At 36.3% G+C, this 20,797-nt stretch overlaps 2 protein-coding genes across 3 annotated transcripts; both read left to right on the top strand.

The window, feature by feature from the left end:
• The first annotated feature begins 495 nt into the window (after window positions 1–495).
• Window positions 496–11,096, top strand: ggctb (gamma-glutamylcyclotransferase b). The gene is made up of 6 exons (XM_081389129.1): window positions 496–813; window positions 3,147–3,430; window positions 4,023–4,177; window positions 5,441–5,586; window positions 5,731–5,863; window positions 10,752–11,096. Exons 2-6 carry the CDS (start codon window positions 3,367–3,369, stop codon window positions 10,926–10,928), a joined length of 675 nt encoding a protein of 224 aa, XP_081245255.1. The 5' UTR covers window positions 496–813; window positions 3,147–3,366; the 3' UTR covers window positions 10,929–11,096.
• Window positions 11,097–12,293: 1,197 nt separating this feature from the next.
• Window positions 12,294–20,570, top strand: nod1 (nucleotide-binding oligomerization domain containing 1). Of its 2 annotated transcripts, XM_081389127.1 has the most exons (11): window positions 12,301–12,820; window positions 13,574–13,748; window positions 13,836–15,636; window positions 16,699–16,782; window positions 16,862–16,945; window positions 17,562–17,645; window positions 17,813–17,896; window positions 17,978–18,061; window positions 18,158–18,241; window positions 18,900–18,983; window positions 19,588–20,570. In XM_081389127.1, the coding sequence occupies exons 1-11, from the start codon at window positions 12,650–12,652 to the stop codon at window positions 19,658–19,660; spliced, it is 2,808 nt and encodes a 935-aa protein (XP_081245253.1). In that variant the 5' UTR covers window positions 12,301–12,649; the 3' UTR covers window positions 19,661–20,570. The 2 variants fall into 2 exon arrangements, with proteins under 2 accessions (XP_081245254.1, XP_081245253.1); XM_081389128.1 differs by lacking the exon at window positions 13,574–13,748 and having other exon boundaries at window positions 12,294–12,820; window positions 19,588–20,564.
• Window positions 20,571–20,797: the final 227 nt, after the last annotated feature.

Below are 20,797 nucleotides of genomic sequence, written 5' to 3' on the forward strand. Positions count from 1 at the left end.
CATAATACAAATAAAACAATAATTTTAAAATAAAAGCTAATCAAGATATTATATAGTATTAAACAGAGGGAATATTTTATGTTTGACTGCATGTCATGTGACCACATTAACCATCGAAAAAGCATGTCAATGTGTTGTTAAATTATTGAAATATTAACTTAAAATCTCACAGGGACCTCAAGTAAATATTTTAGCTCAAAGAGGTTCGGCCTGCAAATATTCACATACATACTTCCCATTATTTAACTAAAACCAAAACCTTAAAAACATTTAATAAGAATAATATGAAGCATTCTAAAATAATTCTGCCAGAATAAAAAGTGTCTGATAACTGGGGGGTTACTGAGATAAAGTGAGTAGGCCTAGTATTTGGCTTGTCAAATCGGGAACAGACGAGAAAGGGAAACATTTCCCCAGTGCAATGGAAGAGTTTAGTGACAGGTGCGTCCCATCTGCGGACGTCTCATAACGCACAATGTGACCGAAGCTTCCTTCATTGGAGGATCTCTGCAGGCGACACAGCTGTAAAACTGCATGCAAACTTGTTTTCCCACATGCATCCCACTGGTAGGACACCCAAACGCGTGTATTTGCTCCAGGAGTGACCCGGGTTTATTTGATGTCTCAGCAGCCTCACTGCTCGAGCCGCTCTGTCCCGCAGTGATGACGCCATCGTTGTTCTGGAACGGGAACAGAACATGAAGCGGCTCAACGGGAGGCGCACAAACAAACGAGCACAGGAACACACACACACACACACACACACACACGCGACGTGGAAGTGACTTTAAAGAACTGGCAAACATTCTTCCGGTAACGTTAACAAAACATTAATTTAAAATGATAGCACAAAAACGGTATTTATAGCCTATATCGTTCATGGAATGTATTTTCCCCCCTGAAACGTTTTAGTTGAACGTGCTTGTTCGTGTAACATTTTTAAACAAAGAAACCCCAAAACAAAATCAAATCTTTTTGATTTCAGATCTGATGCCACATGCCAGAAACATCTTGTCAAACCGAGAGACCAGTTCGTCCCCTAAAGTGCTCCGTGTATATAAACCAAAACTGTTCATGGAATTCTGAAGAAAATAATTAAAGCTCTATAAATAAGACTAGTTAAAAGCCACCCATTGCAATTCATTAATCAACTGACCAAGTCTCGTTTATTTATACCTTTAAGTGTAACACTCCCATCTACTGGCATTGCATCTAAATTGCATTGCATCAGTTTATGTGCAAATCAGTGAAGCTTTAGTCTTTTTTTTATTTTCAGATGTGTTACAAACTTAACCCTCTTGTTTATGTTGCGGGTCAATTTGACCCATTTTGATTTTTAAGTTGTCGGAAATATCGGTTCACGAACCTATGTTCATCATGACCCTAAATCATGAGAAAAATTCAAAATGCCAAGAAAAATTATTTTTGACATTTTGTGACTTTTCCTCATTTAGGGTCATGAACATGCATACAAAGTTTCAACACGCTGATTTGTTTTGACACATACACACTTAATTTCGATTACGTTTGTAATGTTTGTGGGTCAATTTGACATTTTAATATTTTAAGGCAACTGTACAGACCCAAAATAATAAAATTTATTTTATTTATTTTTTTACAACTCCATGAAGCTAAAAATGAGCTTTCCCCTGCTTATTTTAATGTAAAAAATGTTTTGTCACCCACAGATGGCAAAAATGAGCTATTGCTTCTATTGTCAAGCTATCTGAAATTTTAACCTATGTTGTTTTTTGTTAAATGTTTTGACTTTTCCCCATTTAGGGTCATGAACATGCATGCAAAGTTTCAATACGCTGATGTGTTGTAAAATATGCAATCAGACATTTTGTACGACCTTGCTGTTCATGGGGCCCATTTAGGGGTAATGAGGTTCATTAGTATTTATTAATCTTTGTTAATGTTAGTTAATAAAAATACAGCTGTTCATTGTTTGTTCATGTAGTTCACAGTGCATTAATGTTAACAAATACAACCTTTGATTTTAATAATGTAAATGTAGAAATTAATATTAACTAAGATTAATAAATGCTGAAGAACAAAACTGTTTAACCTGTTGTTAGTCCCACTTTTTGAGCATAGACAACTTAAATTGTTATAAATCTGGAATACTTTGGGTCACTTTCAAACTCAAGTTTGGTTGAACTCAAGGCAAAACGTCACTGATTATTGCAGAAGTAAAAAAAAAAAAAAAAAAAAAAAAAAAAACAGTTTTAAAAGTAAAGTTATAGAAAAAGCTATAGAAGTCTAAGTTTATGAAAATATAAAAATATAGATTTTATATATTAAATATGTATTTTACAAATCTTGTTTAACTCTAAATCTAAGAAAATCAAAGCCAAACATCTGAACAAGTTCTGTGCCAATTTTTTGGTTGATATCTAAAAATAAAATAAAATAAAAACTTTCCACTAGATAATAACACCCAGGCGTTACTGATGACCAGACAAGGACTTTTCGATTTTCATATATGGGTTGAGTGATCTGAACCATATATTTTTCTAGAATTTTCAAAATAGTAGACATCCTATTCAGAGGTAGTTTGATCAGTAATCTTAATATTTGATTTGAATTCAATCTCTAAAACACACACAAACACATACATAAAGAACCAGATTATGAATTATAGTTTGGCACCACATCACAAATGGAGAATCTATCACTATTTATCTATTATTGCTCTGTCATTTCTTTTGAGAATCAAATATGAAAATTATTGCACACGTCCCACAGGTGTGGGGAGGGGCAGTCTTAAAAATAGTTGTTAAAAACATTTTTATAAATCATATCTGCTATTTATTCTTTGTAATGTGTGAAAATATCAATTTTTTTCATAGTGTGATTTTTGGGGGAATTGTATTGAATCCAATTTGACCTGCTCCAACAAGGCCGTATCCAGAAATGGAACAGTGCACAAGGGTTAAAGATAAGAGATATGCAATAATTTGACAAAGATACAAACATTCAGGCAATTATTGACAGGTTCAAAAGGCTTCAATAAACAATGTTTTGTTTGGTTTAATACAGTTCCTGTTAAATTACAAAATACATAGTATCTATATTCACATTTATATTTACCCGATGTTTATTCATAAGAATTTCACAAAAGCTATCTTTCTGAATTTCAGATTGGTTGAAGCTCCTCTGGAGGCTCAATGTTTGTCTATGTGAAGATGTGTTAATCAATAAACACGAATGGATCACATTTACAATGACTCAACAAAAGCATCTGACCCTCGGGTTTGATGAGAACAAAAGGGGAGGGAAGGGAACCTCCCACCGTCCAAATGTCCCGCTCCAGCCGTCTCTCCGTCGACAAAGAACCAGGTCAACCCTGAAACAAACACCATGTCCTCCTGTAAAACCCTCTTCATGCTGCTCGCTGCTGGATTCAGCCTTCTGTATTCGGCAGGTGGGTGATGAAACGCTTGATGAACTTTGAGAGATGTGTATCTATCACTGCTTTATGTCCGGTTTTCATTGTTTAAGCTCGCTTGCTCTTGTTTTATCAAACATATATGGGTGGATGAGTATTGAGGGTCTAGAAACAGCAAACCTAAACCAACAGAACCTAAAACAATAAATCAGTTCTTATATGCCTTTTTTTTATTTATTAAAACACCATGCTCCTACACTGATAGTCACTTTGCACACGTATGTGTTAAAACACGAGTGAGGTGAAAGCAACATGATAATAATCAGCTAAAATGCCAGTTTTGGGTTGAATTTAGGTGGTGAATGTTCACCACCCTACAGGTTATTCCTGCTGCTTCCACTAGAGGGACAGTTGGGAAAGTTCTTTAGTGTCGGATGAATGCAGTGGAATGGGACATAATGGATTTGCATGAGAATGGAGTGTTGCTGAAAGGTCTTGTAACAGAGGTGTTTTCCATCTCTGTCACGCCATTCGCGTTGCCTCTGAACCCTGCCGACCGTGATTCCACTGAAATCTGTCCATTTCCTCACCCTGTCCCTCCTCTTCCTCCTCTTCCTCATCCTCCTAGTCCCTCTGCCCTCCGAAGTCTCAATCATGGACAACAGCACGGATCACAGGAACGGATCAACCTTCCTGTACTTTGCCTACGGCAGTAACCTTCTGAAAGAACGACTGCAACTGAAGAATCCATCAGCTATCATTCACTGTGTGGCCAAACTGAAGGTATCTATCTATCTATCTATCTATCTATCTATCTATCTATCTATCTATCTATCTATCTATCTATCTATCTATCTATCTATCTATCTATCTATCTATCTATCTATCTATCTATCTATCTATCTATCTATCTATCTATCTATCTATCTATCTATCTATCTATCTATCTATCTTTCTATCTATCTATCTATCTATCTATCTATCTATCTATCTTAACTTTCTATCTATCTATCTATCTATCTATCTATCTATCTATCTATCTATCTATCTATCTATCTATCTATCTATCTATCTATCTATCTATCTATCTATCTATCTATCTATCTATCTATCTATCTATCTATCTATCTATCTTAACTTTCTATCTATCTTAACTTTCTATCTATCTATCTATCTATCTATCTATCTATCTATCTATCTATCTATCTATCTATCTATCTATTGTTCATTTATTCGATCATTCTATCTGTCTATGGCCCTTTTACACCTGGTATTAAGATGCGTTTTGCTTGATCGGATCACAAGTGGACGACTCTAAATACCGGTGTAAACAGTCTAAAATGATTTGAGCTTGTCCACTTTCCACTTTCGACCACTTCCAGATGTAATTGTAAACGCATTAGACCGGATTGCTGTCGTAGTGTAAACGCTCAATTGGTCGAATGTTTTCGAACAGCCACAAAAGACCGTCTACTCTCCGCCTCCTGATCTAATGCACAAACATTATGGGAAGAGCTCTAGCAAGACGGGATTAAAAATTTGTCGGCTGAAGATTCAAGTTTGGTTCGAAGATGAAAAACGTACCAAGCACAATGTTCTCTCACCATTCCTGATTTCTAACACACACTCACAGTGTTCGGCTGGTCTTGTGTCTGTCAGAGCAGAAACGAAAGCTGATGCTCTCCGTATGTTTTTCCATCATCTCTGTGTGCGTTCACATGTAAATTAAGCATAGTTATTTTGTCCATTAGATCGAGTGATCTAAAAAAAAAACAACAAAAAAAACACACAAAAAAAAACACATTCACCCGCCTATAGACCGTCTCCTTGAAGAAATCAGGACAGAAGTGGTTGAAGGGGGACAAAAGAGACGGATTAAAACAGGTGTAAACGGGTATGTGTCTCTCATCTACTTGTGATCCGATCAATCAGAACGCATCTCAATACCAGGTGTAAACCTTTCTATCCACTGATCTATATAAGATCATATGTAATTCATATAGATCAGTGAATCTGTCTGTCTATCTAACTTGTCAACTCCTCTAGGACTACAAGCTGGTGTTTGGCAACCATAAAGGGGTCGCGAGTCAGCGCTGGCAAGGTGGTGTTGCGACCATCGAGCACAGCCCAGGTGAAGAGGTGTGGGGGGTCGTGTGGAGGATGAACATGACCGACCTTGAGTCCTTGGACCGGTAGGAGCTTTCAGACCCACAACCCACACTTTATAAAGACAAATGAGAGATCATTATGTAAAAATGTTGCATATACCTAATTAGGAGTAAGCAGAAGTAAGTGAATGATGGAGGTCCTCATTTGTGCTGAATGTTCTTCTGCAGTCAGGAGAACGTGAAGATGGGGACTTACAGCCCAATGGAGGTGTTCGTGTCCACCAGTGACCAGGATCTCCACTGTCGGACATACATCATGAACAGCTGTGTGTATGCGCCACCGTCACCACATTATCTAGAGGTACAGTCTCCTGCTTCCTGTAATGTCACAACAAACATGAGGCTTTAATCAGTGCTTCTCAACTAGCAAACTTCCATGCAAGTCTCGAGATGACAACATTAAAGGATTAGTTCACCTAAAAATTTTAATTATCCCATAATTTACTCACCTTAAAGCCATCCTAGGTGTATATGACTTTCATATTTCAGCCAAACACAGTCAGAGTTAAGTTAAAACAAATCCTGGCTCTTCCTAACTTTATAATGGGAGTGAATGGTGTGCAAGATTTTGAAGCCCAAAAAAGCTCATCCATCCATAATAAAAGTAATCCATACAACTCCAGGGGGTTAATAACAGCCTTCTGAAGCGAAGCCATGCGTTTTTGTAAGAATAATATCCATATTTATAACTTTATAAACTATAATCACTGGCTTCTGGTAACGGCTGTCCGTGAGTCGAGGTCTGGCGGAAGAGTGACCTCTGATCCGACGCATTTTCTACCCGACGATAATCTCAAGAAAAATACATTTGATCTTTGGCTGCATTTACACTGCAAGTCCTAATGCACAGGTTGAATATTTTGACCCTGATCCAATGTTTTGTCCCACCTGTTGACATCTACTTAAGATAAACTAACTGTGAGTAAATTTAAGGGACAGTCATCATGTACTGACTCTCCTCATTTCAATTTGTGAACTGGATCCACTGAATCATCGAAAGACCCGAAAACGTCTGAATTAAGAGGGGCTTTAAATAATAAATGAACGAAGCCGATTCTGTTTTCCCTGCACCTCTTGTGTTTCGAAGCAATTAAAAAAACAGAAACTTGTGCTTCTCTAAACAGAGTAATCTGATATCATTCTTCAAAACAGAATGAGTTTGTTATTTGTGCTGCTGGGAAAGGACAATGTTGTGGTGTTTTTTTCTGGCATTTACCCCGGCCGGCTTTGTAAGTATGACACAATAGAGCGCCGCCAGCAACTGGGTCAGTGATACTGCCCTTCACAACAAAAACACATTAACCGAAGTATCTGGAATCATTTTTATACAAGAGTCTCTGCCACAAAATAACCGTTTCATATTTATCCATTGGACATGTTACTTTAAGTAGACGAATTAGGCAACTGTGCTTGTTATGGCTTTATGAATAACTCTCTCATCATGGAAACACTGTTCTAGTTACATGCACTTAAAACAATTTGTAAAACATGTAAAGATTAGTTTGTGACACTGCAGAATCATGTAATGATGAAAAAGTTATGGTGATTAACAGAGCCGGATTAACGCAAAGGCAAACTAGGCACGTGCCTAGGGCCCGATTGGCGGGATGGGGCCCAGACAGAGGGACAAAAAAAAAAAAAAAAAAATGTACAAATGTCCTATCTACAATTTATTTCAAAATGTATTAATTAACTAAAAATAGTGACGATGTTTATCTTAACCATAGACTGTTACATTACGTCCCATTAACGTCAGCCCATGACTGTATATATAGAGGCGCCAGCCAGTTAAGTCCGAGGGGACGTCAGCGGCGGTCAGAGGCGGTCAACGAACGCATCCATCAGGTGCAGCGAGTGCGAAGCAAAAGCCTAAATAGGCACGCAAAGAAGCACAGCTCGAAATGCAGGTCATCGATTTTGGAGTGATTGCAATGTATTTTAAATATAAACGTGTGGGCTACTGTAGATCAGCGTATTTCTGGAAAAATCATTCACCGCTTTGTTTGTCTAGTCTACGAGTTTAAAAGAGCGCGAGCGTCTAACGTGCCCAGACGCGACGCTTTGAATTTGCGCGTACAACGAATAACATCGCGTTGGGAGCTGACTAGTAAAAAGCTACAAAAGTAAAAGACAAGACGTTTGTATTCAAAGTTAAAAAACCAACACACTGCAACATTTTTAAATGTTTCAAATAAAGGATCTCATATCTATGGGTCTATCTTCTATATTCTGATGCTGATGATTAGATAATACCCTGACATCATAGCCTATACGAATATTAGATTAGAATTTTTTTCCTGCTCAGTAGCGATCGTATCTTTCTCTTCCACTTGATTTGTGTATAGCATATTTAAGGTAGCAATGCAATACATAATATCATATTACTGATATTAATAATATGACAATATCTGCAGATATTGATTAAATGGGAGGGAAAAATCCTGCCCATAACGCAGCTATGAAAACAATTATAAAAGCAGGTTCATGTTCATCTACTGAAGTGGGATTCTGGAACTGTGAATAAACTGAATAAAACAGCTAAAAATAACAACAAGAACAATAACATCTTCATTAAACAAAAAAGAGATTACCTTAGATAAATTTTGATGTAGTAGCTACCAGTAAAAAGTCTGGACCCATTACTATCTTTAATGTTTTTGAAAGAAGTTTCTTATTATGCTCTACAAGCAGGGCCGTTTCTAGGCATAGGCAAACTAGGCGGTCGCCTAGGGCGCAAACAGCTGGGGGGCGCCAGTGAGAGCCCCCACCACAACAAGAGATTTTTTTCTCGCCCAAGCGAGTGGAAGAAAAATCCTTATTTTTTTACATTTCCGATAATGGAGCGTATATTTGCACTAAGCGCCCACCACTAAATATCTACAGTGGCATAGGTCATAGGGCGTGAGGTGCTTGAAAGTAGCTTTTGATGCGTTCGAATCCGCCTTTTGCCGAACTCGCTCTTCTCCCTTTTCCCAACACATGAGATGTAAAATTTATAGCCTAACATAAAGGTTTCTAGCGTTATATTTTGTCAACGAACTAAAATCGAAATCGTGATATGGCTTTGTGCCTTTATAAAACAACACAAGACTTTAATTAAGTAGCCTATACAGGCATTCTGTTTATGCTGCGTGATTTAAAGAAAAGTGCGCACTTTGCTCACGCAATCAGCATGGTGATCTGGTGTTTTTCTCCAAAATAAAAGCTAAAGGGTTTATTTCTTGCAAGTGAAGAAATTAGGACAAAAATATTGTAATTTTCCTATACTATAGTGTAATGTAAAATATACTCTTGAAATATTCATTTTAATTTATACAGTACATATTATTGGCTATATGGATTTTACGTCATAGGAATACTTATATATTTGCTCTTAATTTTTAGCTCTCAAAGTTCTAATTGGGGGGGGGGGGGGGGGGGGTTTGGTTCCTTATTACTCAATAGGAATCTTGCCTAGGGTGCCAAAAGGCTAGAAACGGCCCTGTCTACAAGCCTGCATTTATTTGATCAAAATACAGAAAAAAACAGGAATATTCAGCGAGGATGTGTTAAATATATAAAAGTGATAGTGAAAACTTTTTTAAAACAACTTTTTAATAATCAAAAAATCCTGAAAAAAGTATCACATGTTATAAAATAAAAATTAAGCACCATTTCTAACATTTGATAATAAATCAGAATATTATAAAGTTTTCTAAAGGATCACGTGACACTAAATTCAGCTTTGAATCGCAGAAATATATTTTAAAGTATAGTAAAATAGAAAACCATTATTTTAAATTGTAATAATATTTCACTATATTATTTTTCTGTATTTTTGATCAAATAAATCCAGGCTTGATGAGCATAAGAGACTTCTTTCAAAAACATTAAAAATAGTAATTTGTCCAAACTTATGTACTGTGTAAGTAAAAATATACTAAATTTAAAATTAAATGTTGTATAAATAAAAAGGTTAGGAATCATATTTGTTTCAAGTGTTTTTTATTGGGGGTGGGGGGCCTCCAACATGAATTTTGCCTAGGGCCTCCAAATGTCTAGAACCGGCCCTGGTGATTAATACTAATAATAATAATAAAAAACGTTTCTGGTGACAGGACCTAAGATATCCTTTATACATTGATTTACATTTTAATCTAAAATTTACATTTACACTATAGTTCAAAAGTTTGAGGTCAGTAAAAAAAAAAAAAAAAAGAAATTCTTACTTTTATCCAGCAATAAAGCATTTAAAGTATTCAAAAGTGACAGTAAAACATTTATAATGTATTTATTTGTATTCCAAATTTCCTTTCTTTTCAACAAAGAATCTTAATTTTTTTGATCAGTTTCCTCAAAAATATGAAGCAGAATAAATGTTTCTTGAGCAGAAAATCATCATTTTAGAATTATTCTGAAGGATCATGTGACACTGAAGACTGGAGTAATGATGCTGAAAATTCAGCTTTGATCACAGGAATAAATTACATTTTATAGTAAATATATTCACACAAAAAATATCACTTTTAAATTGTAATATTTCACAATATTACCGTTTTTACTGTATTTTTGATCAAGTACATGCAGCCTTGGTGAGCAGAAGAGACTTCTTTCAAAAACATAAAACAAATCTTTAAAACCCACCCAAAACGTTTGAATGGTAGTGTACATTACATTTATGCATTTAGCAGATGCTTTTATCTAAAGCGACTTGCAGAAGAGGAATAAAAGCAATTCAAAGAAAAAAAATCTTTAAATGTAAAGAAAAAAGTCAGTTAAATAATCATCACTTGTTGTCATTTGTAAATGAGTACATTATTTAAAGTTTAATTACCATTTTGTATTTTTATTTATTATTATTACTACTATTGTTATTGTTGTCTTAATATTTTATGTATATTATTTTTATATTTATGGCGGAAAGGGTTATTATGAGGAAAAAAGTTATTACTTTACTTGTATGAAGCTTTCTGTTAATGCTTTGAAAAAGTTTATAAATAAATTATATAAAAAAAATAAAATAAATAAAAATCATCACTTGTTGCCTTTAGACGTACAGACATTTGGACACAAAACCGATATGTGCTGTCCGCTTTACTCTTCCTTTTCTAAATGACCAGAATAGACTTTTGCCTGTCATCAGAAAATGGAGTTTGAGAACACAGAATAGAATTCAAGTGTGTAGAAACGAAGTGGCTTGTGTGTTGCAGGTTATCGTGATGGGTGCGGAGCAGAACGGGCTGCCGGAAGACTACCAGGAGAAACTCAAGTCTATCGAAACCAACAAATACGAGGGACGTCTGCCTGTGATGGACGAACTGAAGGAAGCTTTGAAAAAATCCAAAGAAAGGACACACGAGATTCTATCTGATGATTTACCCTCATAAATGGTGTCCATGTGCACCCTTATCTGTAGTCTACAGAGTGTACACCACATCACAATGCTAAAGGACAGGTTAGTTATGTTGTTTATGCAGGACAAGAAAAATGTGCAGTGTTCGTAATGTATGGTAGTAAAACAATACAATTCCATAAAGTGTTTTCTTGCCGGCATTAATTGTGTTGTGTTTTGTGATTTTTCACTTCTGATTGTCATGTGCCAAAAAAATGTATAATAATAATTAGATCTGATTCAACCAATCGTGAGGTTCAGGTCTGGGATTTTAACAATATTCTTAACAACAACTACTTATTTCCCTTCTGATTTTACTCTAGACAACACTGGTTGAAACTTGTTACCATGGTATATTTTTGTAAGAATATATACATGACATTTACCAGTTCTTCCCAAAAACTTCCTTTTTTGTTTTTACTTTAAACGTTGGATGTTACCTAAAAAAAAATTTGTGTGAAAAAAATAGGATTAATCCAACTAACTAAAGTCTATTTATTAAAATAAACAATTTCATTTAAGTAAAATAAATAAATAAATTAATTAATACATTTGATTAAAATAAATAAAATTTCATTTAAATAAGAAAATCAGTGTAAAATGTAAAAACAAATAAATAAAAATAAGATTAAACTTATACTAAATAAATAGATTGATTATAAAATGAATTTAAATGAATAAATAATAGGCATATATTCATACATTTGATTAAAAAATGTTTTATATAAAAAATAAATACAATAGGCTACACATAAAAATACAACTTACTTAAATCTGCAACTAACAGTGAATTACAAACTCAATGAAGTAGGCTAATAGAAACTAAATAGTTTACACATTTATAATATACAATTTTCACAGTATTAATTGGGTCTTTGTACATAAAATTATAAAGCTATCTTTTACATTTTAGGATGGGAGTCCCTCTCATACGAATCATCATAAAATATCATGGCATCTAAAATTTTGAAAAGCCCTGGTTTAGAATAACATTTAAATGTATAGGCTAATGTTCCCATAATGTTTACAAAATGATCAAATTAAATGTTCCATTGGAATGGAACGTTTTTATGACATAGATGTTTTGAACGTTCATAATCATAACGGTTTTATAACTTGATTGGAATGCTAGAAAAACGTTCTTAGAACATATTTTTGTTGGCTGGGTAATAGCCTTCCAGCAACAACAGCAACAGCAAAATTATGAATTATGAATGAGGGATTGTTTTGTTTTTCTGACCTCTAGTCTCCACACAACTCATACTCAAGCAATGTTGACGCAGCAGAAATGAGCAACTCCAGGGTGGGTTTCAACTTTCACCAATCCGGATCATGTTAATTTCGCCATGATTTTAGTTTCACTTCCTAGTTAACATGGAAGGTGCGGAACCAAGTAAACAACACTCCGTTCAGTCCATTTAACCTCGCGAAGTTTCTCAAGTTTGTACAGATAGATAGCCTCTTTCATTTTCCGTTTTCTTTTGAGTGAGGACGTTGAGATGGCTAAACTTTCTTACAATACAATATAGAGCGCGTCATTTTCTTCTTGAACCTGTGAAATGTGTTTTAACTCGTGCTGATTTTGTTCACACCGACTATGACGCGAGCTCTGCGGGAACAGTCCGGTTACACCCTGCCCGCGCGTCTGTAAAGAGACTGGTTTAGATTATCATTAGGGTGTTGACTAGCTAACCAGCTACAGTGTCCTGCTGTAAAATGGGGTCTTACAAGAAGGGGTCTCACCTGAAGCTGCTGACTTCACACCGCGAGCTGCTGGTGGAGCAGGTGAAGAACACACAGTGTATTCTGGACAATCTCCAGATCAACGGCTTCATCTGCACTGAAGACATCGAGATTATACAGCGCAGCACCACCAAAACTGACCAGGTATACAACACTAAAATTATATTAAAGTACTGATATCCAATACTGTACCTGGTAGTGCAAAAATAGTACAATATTTACAATAAAATAAACAGGTTGAAAGGTAATTACAAGTCGTTACAGTACTGGTGTACTTTTTTCATTCTCTTTAAAAATCTTTTTGAGTATAACTAAATTGTGATCCTTTTGAGCTCCAGGATGACAATGTCAAGATTCATTAGGCTCAAATTGTGAAAGAATGGTTGGGAGGGAGGGAGCATTAAAAATCATTTTCACACATGAATTGGCTCATCTGAGTCCAGACCTTAAATTCATTGAAAGTCTTTGGGATGTGCTCCAGTCAAAATCTGGATGCCTGTGTCCATATAAATAAGGGATTTCTTGGAACATCATAAGTTACTCTTACTTGTCATATTATTTTTCAGTACTTATACTTGTACTCAAGTGAATTACTTCTTAAGTAGCAAAACTTTCACTTAAGTACAATATTTTAGTCTTTCCACCTCTAAAAACAACTTCATTAGTTAGGCTACATTACATACTGTAGTTTTATGTACAATTTTTTTTTATTATATAACCATTCACACACACACACACACACACACACACACACACACACACACACACACACACACACGTATTAACAGCTAATAAACAGTACTTGACATAAGTTATAATATTATAGTAATTATATAGTGTATTTCTTGTAATTTAGTCTTCATTAATTCTCTACTTAACTCATTTTTGGACATGTAGGTACGCAAAATTTTGGAGCTGGTTCAGAGTAAAGGAGAGGAGTGCTCAGCATATTTCATGCACATTCTTCATGAAGCATACGATGCTTACATTGATCTGCGGCCTTGGTTTGATGATATTCAGTACACACCATTAGACACTATAAGTGCCATACCAGTGATTAACACAGACCCGAGTGAGTTTTTCCCCGAAATTTAAAATATTTGCATTTTAAAATATTTATGCACTTAATTGCAATTAACGTTTTTCTTCATCTTTGCAGTTAGCAAGTACTGTGAGAAGCTCAGATGTGAGCTGGGAAGGGACACTCAGTTCATCACGTCCTACTCTAAAAGCGAGGAGACGCCGCTGGAGGATCTTTACATGGACACACAGATGGAGCTCCTGAACGACAGAGGTGAGAGCTTGGGATACTTACAGAGTCTGGATGAGCTACTAGGAGACCAGGGTGTCTTCAACCAGCAGGCTGAGACGATCTTCATCACCGGTGATGCTGGCGTAGGCAAATCAATTGTCCTTCAGAAACTGCAGAACTTGTGGTCCAAAAGGGAGCTGAAGACGCGTGCAAAGTTCTTCTTCAAGTTCAGATGCAGGATGTTCAGTGCCTTCAAGGAGACGGATGAGATCTCGCTGAAGGATCTGATTTTCAAACACAACTGCTATCCAGACGGAGACCTTGATAATGAGGTTTTCACCTACATCTTACGATTCCCAGAGACGGTGGTTTTCACCTTTGATGGATATGACGAAATCCAAATGGATTCTGACTTGGATAATGTGCCTGAAGTGGTCTCTCCGGAAGAAAAGACTCGCCCGCTTCTGCTTCTCATGAATTTGCTTTGTGGAAAATTGCTCAAAGGTTCTCGGAAGATCCTATCTGCACGAAGCGGCACCGAGATCCAAAGCAGAGTAATCCGGAAGAAGGTGTACTTGAAAGGATTTTCACCTGAACACCTGAAGAGATATACAGCCCTCCATTTCGCAGAGAACGAACACAGGACATTGGTGACGGATCAGCTAGACGCCAACCCTCATCTCTGCGGCCTTTGCTCCATCCCATTGTTCAGCTGGATCATCCTCAAGAGCTTCAAGCATCTTCATTCGGTTTATGATAACTTCGAATTGCCAGACTCTTGCATTACGCTCACAAATGTCTTCTTGCTCCTTTCTGAGGTCTTTCTTGGCCACTCAACAGCACGACCTGGTCTTTTGAAACGGAGCCCGAGGTGTCCCACGGAAACCTTTAAAGCTGGTGAGCAGAAGCTTTCGGCCTTTGCTCGGCTGGCCTTACAGGGTTTAGAAAGGGGTGGACTTGTCTTCAGTATAGAGGAAGTGACATCCTGTGGATTGGACGACGAAGACCTTCAGTTTGGCTTTCTGAGGCCTGCTTCACAGTACGATGCATGCGGAGGCTCTGCTACCTTTGAGTTCCTCCATGAGACCCTCCAAGCCTTCTTAGCGGCTTTTTCTCTGGTGCTGGACTCTAAAATCTCTCCTGAATCCATTCTAAGGTTCTTCTCCAAATGCGAATATAAGAAGTCTCATCTCTCCTGCTTGCCTTGTCTGGGAAAGTCAAGACCCAGAGATAAAGACCCTTTCCAGACCAATTTCCAATTCACCAACTTATTTTTATGTGGTCTCTTGTCCAAACCCAATGCTGCACTCCTAGAGCATATCGTTCCACCAGCATCATTGAAACAAAAGCGCAAGACACTCAAGTCCTATCTGTCCAACAGCGTGCGGACTCATCTTAAGGGCCTCCCTCGTTATCCATCAACAGACATTGAGGGCTTCAAGGTGCACGCGATGCCAAATTTCTTGTGGATGCTGCGATGCATATTTGAGACGAACAGCGAGAATGTGGCCAAGATGACGGCCAACGGCATTTCGGCAGATTACATTAAGATTGCCTTCTGTAACATTTACTCGGCCGACTGCAGCGCGTTGAACTTTGTCCTGCACCACCGAAGGAAGCACCTGGGAGTCGACATGGACAACAATAACATCAATGATTATGGCGTGAAGCAGCTGAGACCCTCTTTCAGCAAAATGACTGTAGTAAGGTAAGAAAAGCCAGGCAGGGTTTAGCTTAAAGGGTTAGTTCACCCAAAAATGAAAATTCGGTCAGTAATAATCACTCACCCTCATGTTGTTCCAACCCCGTAAGACTTTTGTTCATCTTCGGAACACAAATTAAGATATTTTTGATGAAATCTGAGAGTTGTCTCACTCCTCCATAGGCTTTTTATGTAATCGATATCTGCCATCCCAGATAAGTTAGTAAAGACATTGTTAAAATAGTCCAAGTGACTACAGTGGCTCAACCTTAAAGGAATAGTGCACTTTAAAATTAAAATTCTGTCATCATATACTCACCCTCATGTTGTTTCAAACCTGTATGAATTTCTTTCTTCTGCTGAACAGAAAGGAAGATATTTAGAAGAATATCAGTAACCAGACAGTTTCTGGGTCCCATTGACTTCCATAGTATATTTTTTTCCTACTATGGAAGTCAATGGGACCCAGAAACTGCCTGGTTACTGATGTTCTTCTAAATATCTTCCTTTCTGTTCAGCAGAAGAAAGAAATTCATACAGGTTTGAAACAACATGAGGGTGAGTATATGATGACAGAATTTTAATTTTAAAGTGAACTATTCCTTTAAGTTTATCAAGTGACGAGAATTACTTTTTGTGCGCAAAAAACACAACAAAAATAACGACTTTATTCAACTCTTCATTTTCTTCTGTGTGGGCCTCTGAGTGAGTTCACATGGCCCACACAGAGGAAAATGAAGAGTTGAATAAAAAATATTCTCATCGCTTAATAAACTTATGGTTGAGTCACTGTAGTCACTTAGACTATTTTAACAATGTCTTTACTAACTTTCTGGGCCAGCAAGTTTCAATAACTTGGAAGCCTATGGAGGAGAGAGACAGCTCTCAGATTTAATCAAAAATATCTGAATTTGTGTTCTGAAGATGAACGAAAGTCTTACGGGGTTGGAACAACATGAGGGTGAGTAATTACTGACATTATTTTCATTTTTGGGTGAACTAACCCTTTAACCCAAAGCTCATTCAGTATTGAGAACTTGAACGACAAATGACGTTCCTACCTTTCAGATTATGTGTGAATCAGCTCACAGACAGCAGTATTGAGGTTCTGGCAGAGGAACTCGTCAGACACAAAATCATTAAAGTCTTGGGGTGAGTTTATCCGTCCATCTTTGCTTTGTTGTTTGAGTTTTAATTAGGCCTCATTCTACCCCGTTCTCTGCATTTACAGCCTTTACAAAAACCACATCACTGATGTTGGAGCCAAACTAGTAGCAAAGATCATTGAAGAATGTCCACACTTGAAGACCGTCAAGTAGGTATTACAGAAACATACCCTGATAGCACAAGTACTTGTCACATGATCATTCAGAAATCATTCTAATATGCTGATTTGGTACTCAATTATTTAAAAAAATAAATCTTATCGTCAAAAAGGTGATGCTGCTTAATATTTTTTTTGTGGAATTTTTCTCATGATTCTTTAGAAAGTATTTATTTGAGATGGAAATCATCTTATAAATGTCTTTACTGTCACTTTCGATACATTTTTGATCAATTAATTACATTACCCAATTACACTATCATTCAAAAGTTTGGGGTATCATGGTTTCCACAGAAATATGAAGCATAAATGACAGTTTAAAATATATTTGCATACAAAATAGCTATTTTAAATTGTAATAATATTTAACAATATTACTGTTTTTACTGTAATTTGATTTACAAACTGCAGCGACTTCTTTCAAAAACGTAAAAAGAAAAAAACTTAAATTACAAACTTTTGAAAGGTAGTGTATGGCATTAAAAATAGATTGCACCAAAAAGTTCTTTGACAGACCATGATGTTAACGTTTCGACTTTTTAACCGCTTTGCAAGTGTGTGAATTACCTCCTCGTTTTGATTTGCATTTTTTTTGTTTCCCACATAGGCTCGGCTGCAACAACATCACAGGTGTGGGTGGGAAATACCTTGCCAGTGCAATTCAAAAGAGCAAATCTATCTTTGACGTAGGGTAAGAATATCTAAGGGAACAATTAACCCCCACCTTTTAAATGATACTGACATGAAATCAAACAAAAAAAATCTGCTCTTTTTAAAAGAAAATATCTTTTCCAGAAATATTTTATACAAAAACGATGGTGAAAGTGGTGAAATTAAAATTGTTCATATTGGTTGTAGAATGTGGGGTAACTCTATCGGTGACGAGGGGGCAGATGCATTTGCAGAGGCTCTGAAGAATCACTCCAGCCTGACCAACCTCAGGTATAAAATGACTCTTATGTCTCCATTCTGATCAATTTAGCTGTCGAGCCATCTGAGAATGATTATTGCATTGCTGTTTAGTCTCTCCGCCAATGGCATTACTTCTCTTGGTGGAAGAAGTTTGGCAAAAGCACTGAAGCAAAACACAAGCCTTCACATCTTCTGGTAACAACAGAACATCATATTTTCTCATGCATGTAAAATAATACCTTTTGATGATTGTTCCCATATGCATTCTCACAAAATGTGCTTAATTTTCAGGCTGATACAGAACAAAATCTCCGACGATGCAGCGTCAGACATTGCCGATGCCTTCAAGTCCAACTCTGCTCTGACACATCTGATGTACGATCGATTATTCCTCAGTATTTCAGAAATATCTTTAAAACTGTTTCACTGTTAATATCTGTTTCACATATGCAAGCACGTAAGTGGTCATTTCTGCATCTAATTTACAGCATTCACTTTGTGCAAATGCAGTGATGCAAATACTATTTTATTGCTGCATCTCACATGCTTTGCTCAACAGAATCTAATATGCTAATCAATATATAATACAGGTGAAACTCAAACTAGAATATCGTGCAAAAGTTCATGTATTTCAGTAATTCAACTTAAAAGGTGAAACTAATATATTATATAGACTCATTACATGCAAAGTGAGATATTTCAAGCCTTTATTTGTTATCATTTTGATGATCAAGGCTTACATGCAAACCCTAAATTCTAAATCTCAGAATTTTTTTTAATTTTCATAAACTGTAAGCCATAATCATCAAAATTATAACAAATAAAGGCTTGAAATATCTCACTTTGCATGTAATGAGTCTATATATTAGTTTCACCTTTAAGTTGAATAACTGAAATACATGAACTTTTGCACGATTTTCTAATTTTTCGAGTTTCACCTGTACATGTAGACTTTATGCCAAGTAATGAACCTCAGGTCTGTGTGCACAATATTTGCTCCGACAGACTGAATTATCTATTCGACTCTCTACAGGCTAATGGAAAACGAGTTGACCATTCACGGAGCCAAACAGCTGTCTGAAGGCTTGACAAACAACACTACACTAAAGGAAGTCAAGTAAGATCTGTGAAACCTAGAGAGTTTGCATTATTTTAAAGCATAAAAGTAGTAATAAAAGATTATTCTGCCTTCATAGACACCTTGGTTAAGTCAAATTTTAAAAAGCATTGCATGAATGCCATTAATGCTTTATCAATGATGGTCGGGGTGAAATGACAAAACTGTAAAGTAGTGATAAAATTGACTTTTTTTACCCAGTATTAGTATTTGTGCAGTGTATTTTATTGCATTGACTTAGCAACATGCAAACTCAATTAAAAAAAAATTATTCTGAGTTGAGTCTATGTACACTCTTAAAAATAAAAGTTATTTGCTGGCATTAATGGTTCTGTAAAATCCACAGAACCTTTCCATTACACAAAAGGTTCTTTATAGAGGAAATATATTCTTTAGATTATTAAAATGTTCTTCATGCCAAGAAAACCCCCTTTTGAAACTTTTTTTGGGAGCGTAGTGTGTTCAAAATCACACACTCAAGAAGTGTCTATGTAGGCAGCTCACTAAATCTTGGATCCAGAGCCCTAGTTTACACGAGAAGATCACGGCACATGACGATGTCTTCCAGTTTCACACATTTCCACATTTTCTGATTTGTTCACAGCATTAAAGGAAAATGTGTTTCTGAAGAAGAAGAACAACTCTTTGAGGGCGACAAGAGGCTTCGCTTCCGCTAAGAAGAAAAAGTAAAACACGTGATTTGAGAAAAGACTGTGAGAAAAGAAGGAAGTTGGCGTAAAGCCACAGGCGTCGGTTTACTTCAATAACAGAAGCACCATCGGCTGCGAAGGCAACACTGATGCAAGACGTGCAGGTTTATTACAGTCGAGAGTTTCACACTGACGCCAGAACTCAAGAAATTACATCAAGGCTGGGATATTCTGTACAGATGAAAATTATGAATTTCATTTTTATAGCTGCTCTAATAAAGGGTGACACTTGTGCACTTATAATGGTGCTTTTTCAGTTCAGAGAAATCATTAATCATTTTAGTCAATTAGATGATTAAAAACCTGGCAAGTAAAAATATCACCAAGCTCTAATTCACACACACGCACACAGAAAGACGTCCAGACAAATATTTAAAGATCTGTGCTTCAAAGAGTTTGCTTTTTTAATTTCATTATCTCTGTACATTTTTTTTTTTTTTTTTTTTTTTTTTTACATATATGGAATGTTACAATATCTCTAAATCATTAAAAAAACAAAAAAAAAAAAAAAAAAACTTTATGATCACCCGGGCGGTCACTGTTAACATACATAGACAAGCTCCTGTTGAATACTATTTTGTTCAACAAGAAACGTTTCCTTTGCATCAGGTTCCTCTCAATTGCTGTAAGGATGAAACTAGATCAGAAAGATCTTTACCTGATGGAGTTTGGTAGCACATTAAACATACAAACAGAAAAGACACTCCATCTTCTATATCAAAAGATCCAGTCGGATGTATCAGGGCTCAGATCTGCTGGAAACAGACGTTTGCACAAAGCAGCAAAAAATATGAAAGAACATCAAAACATAAAAAATTTGAAATGTGAATTTATTATTTACTTAAATGATATGTCATAAAAGGTGTTTTGCAAGTGGTCTGGTAAGGCTTTTTACAAATAGTGGTGTTTCCCATGCAATGTGTGTGCAATGATGTTATCTATCTTCTGTTACGTGTCCAGAAAACCAGCTGAAACAGGTTCTCGTCACCCTCAACATACATGATTAGCAGCATTTTAAAGCTATTATGGCACCTTGGATATGCCAGGCTGTACTACAGTAATACTCTGACAGTGGGAACACTGCGAAAAAACATTTTCTTCCTC

Source organism: Scardinius erythrophthalmus (assembly GCF_964197995.2).
Source record: "Scardinius erythrophthalmus genome assembly, chromosome: 16".
Taxonomy (NCBI): Eukaryota; Metazoa; Chordata; class Actinopteri; order Cypriniformes; family Leuciscidae; genus Scardinius; species Scardinius erythrophthalmus.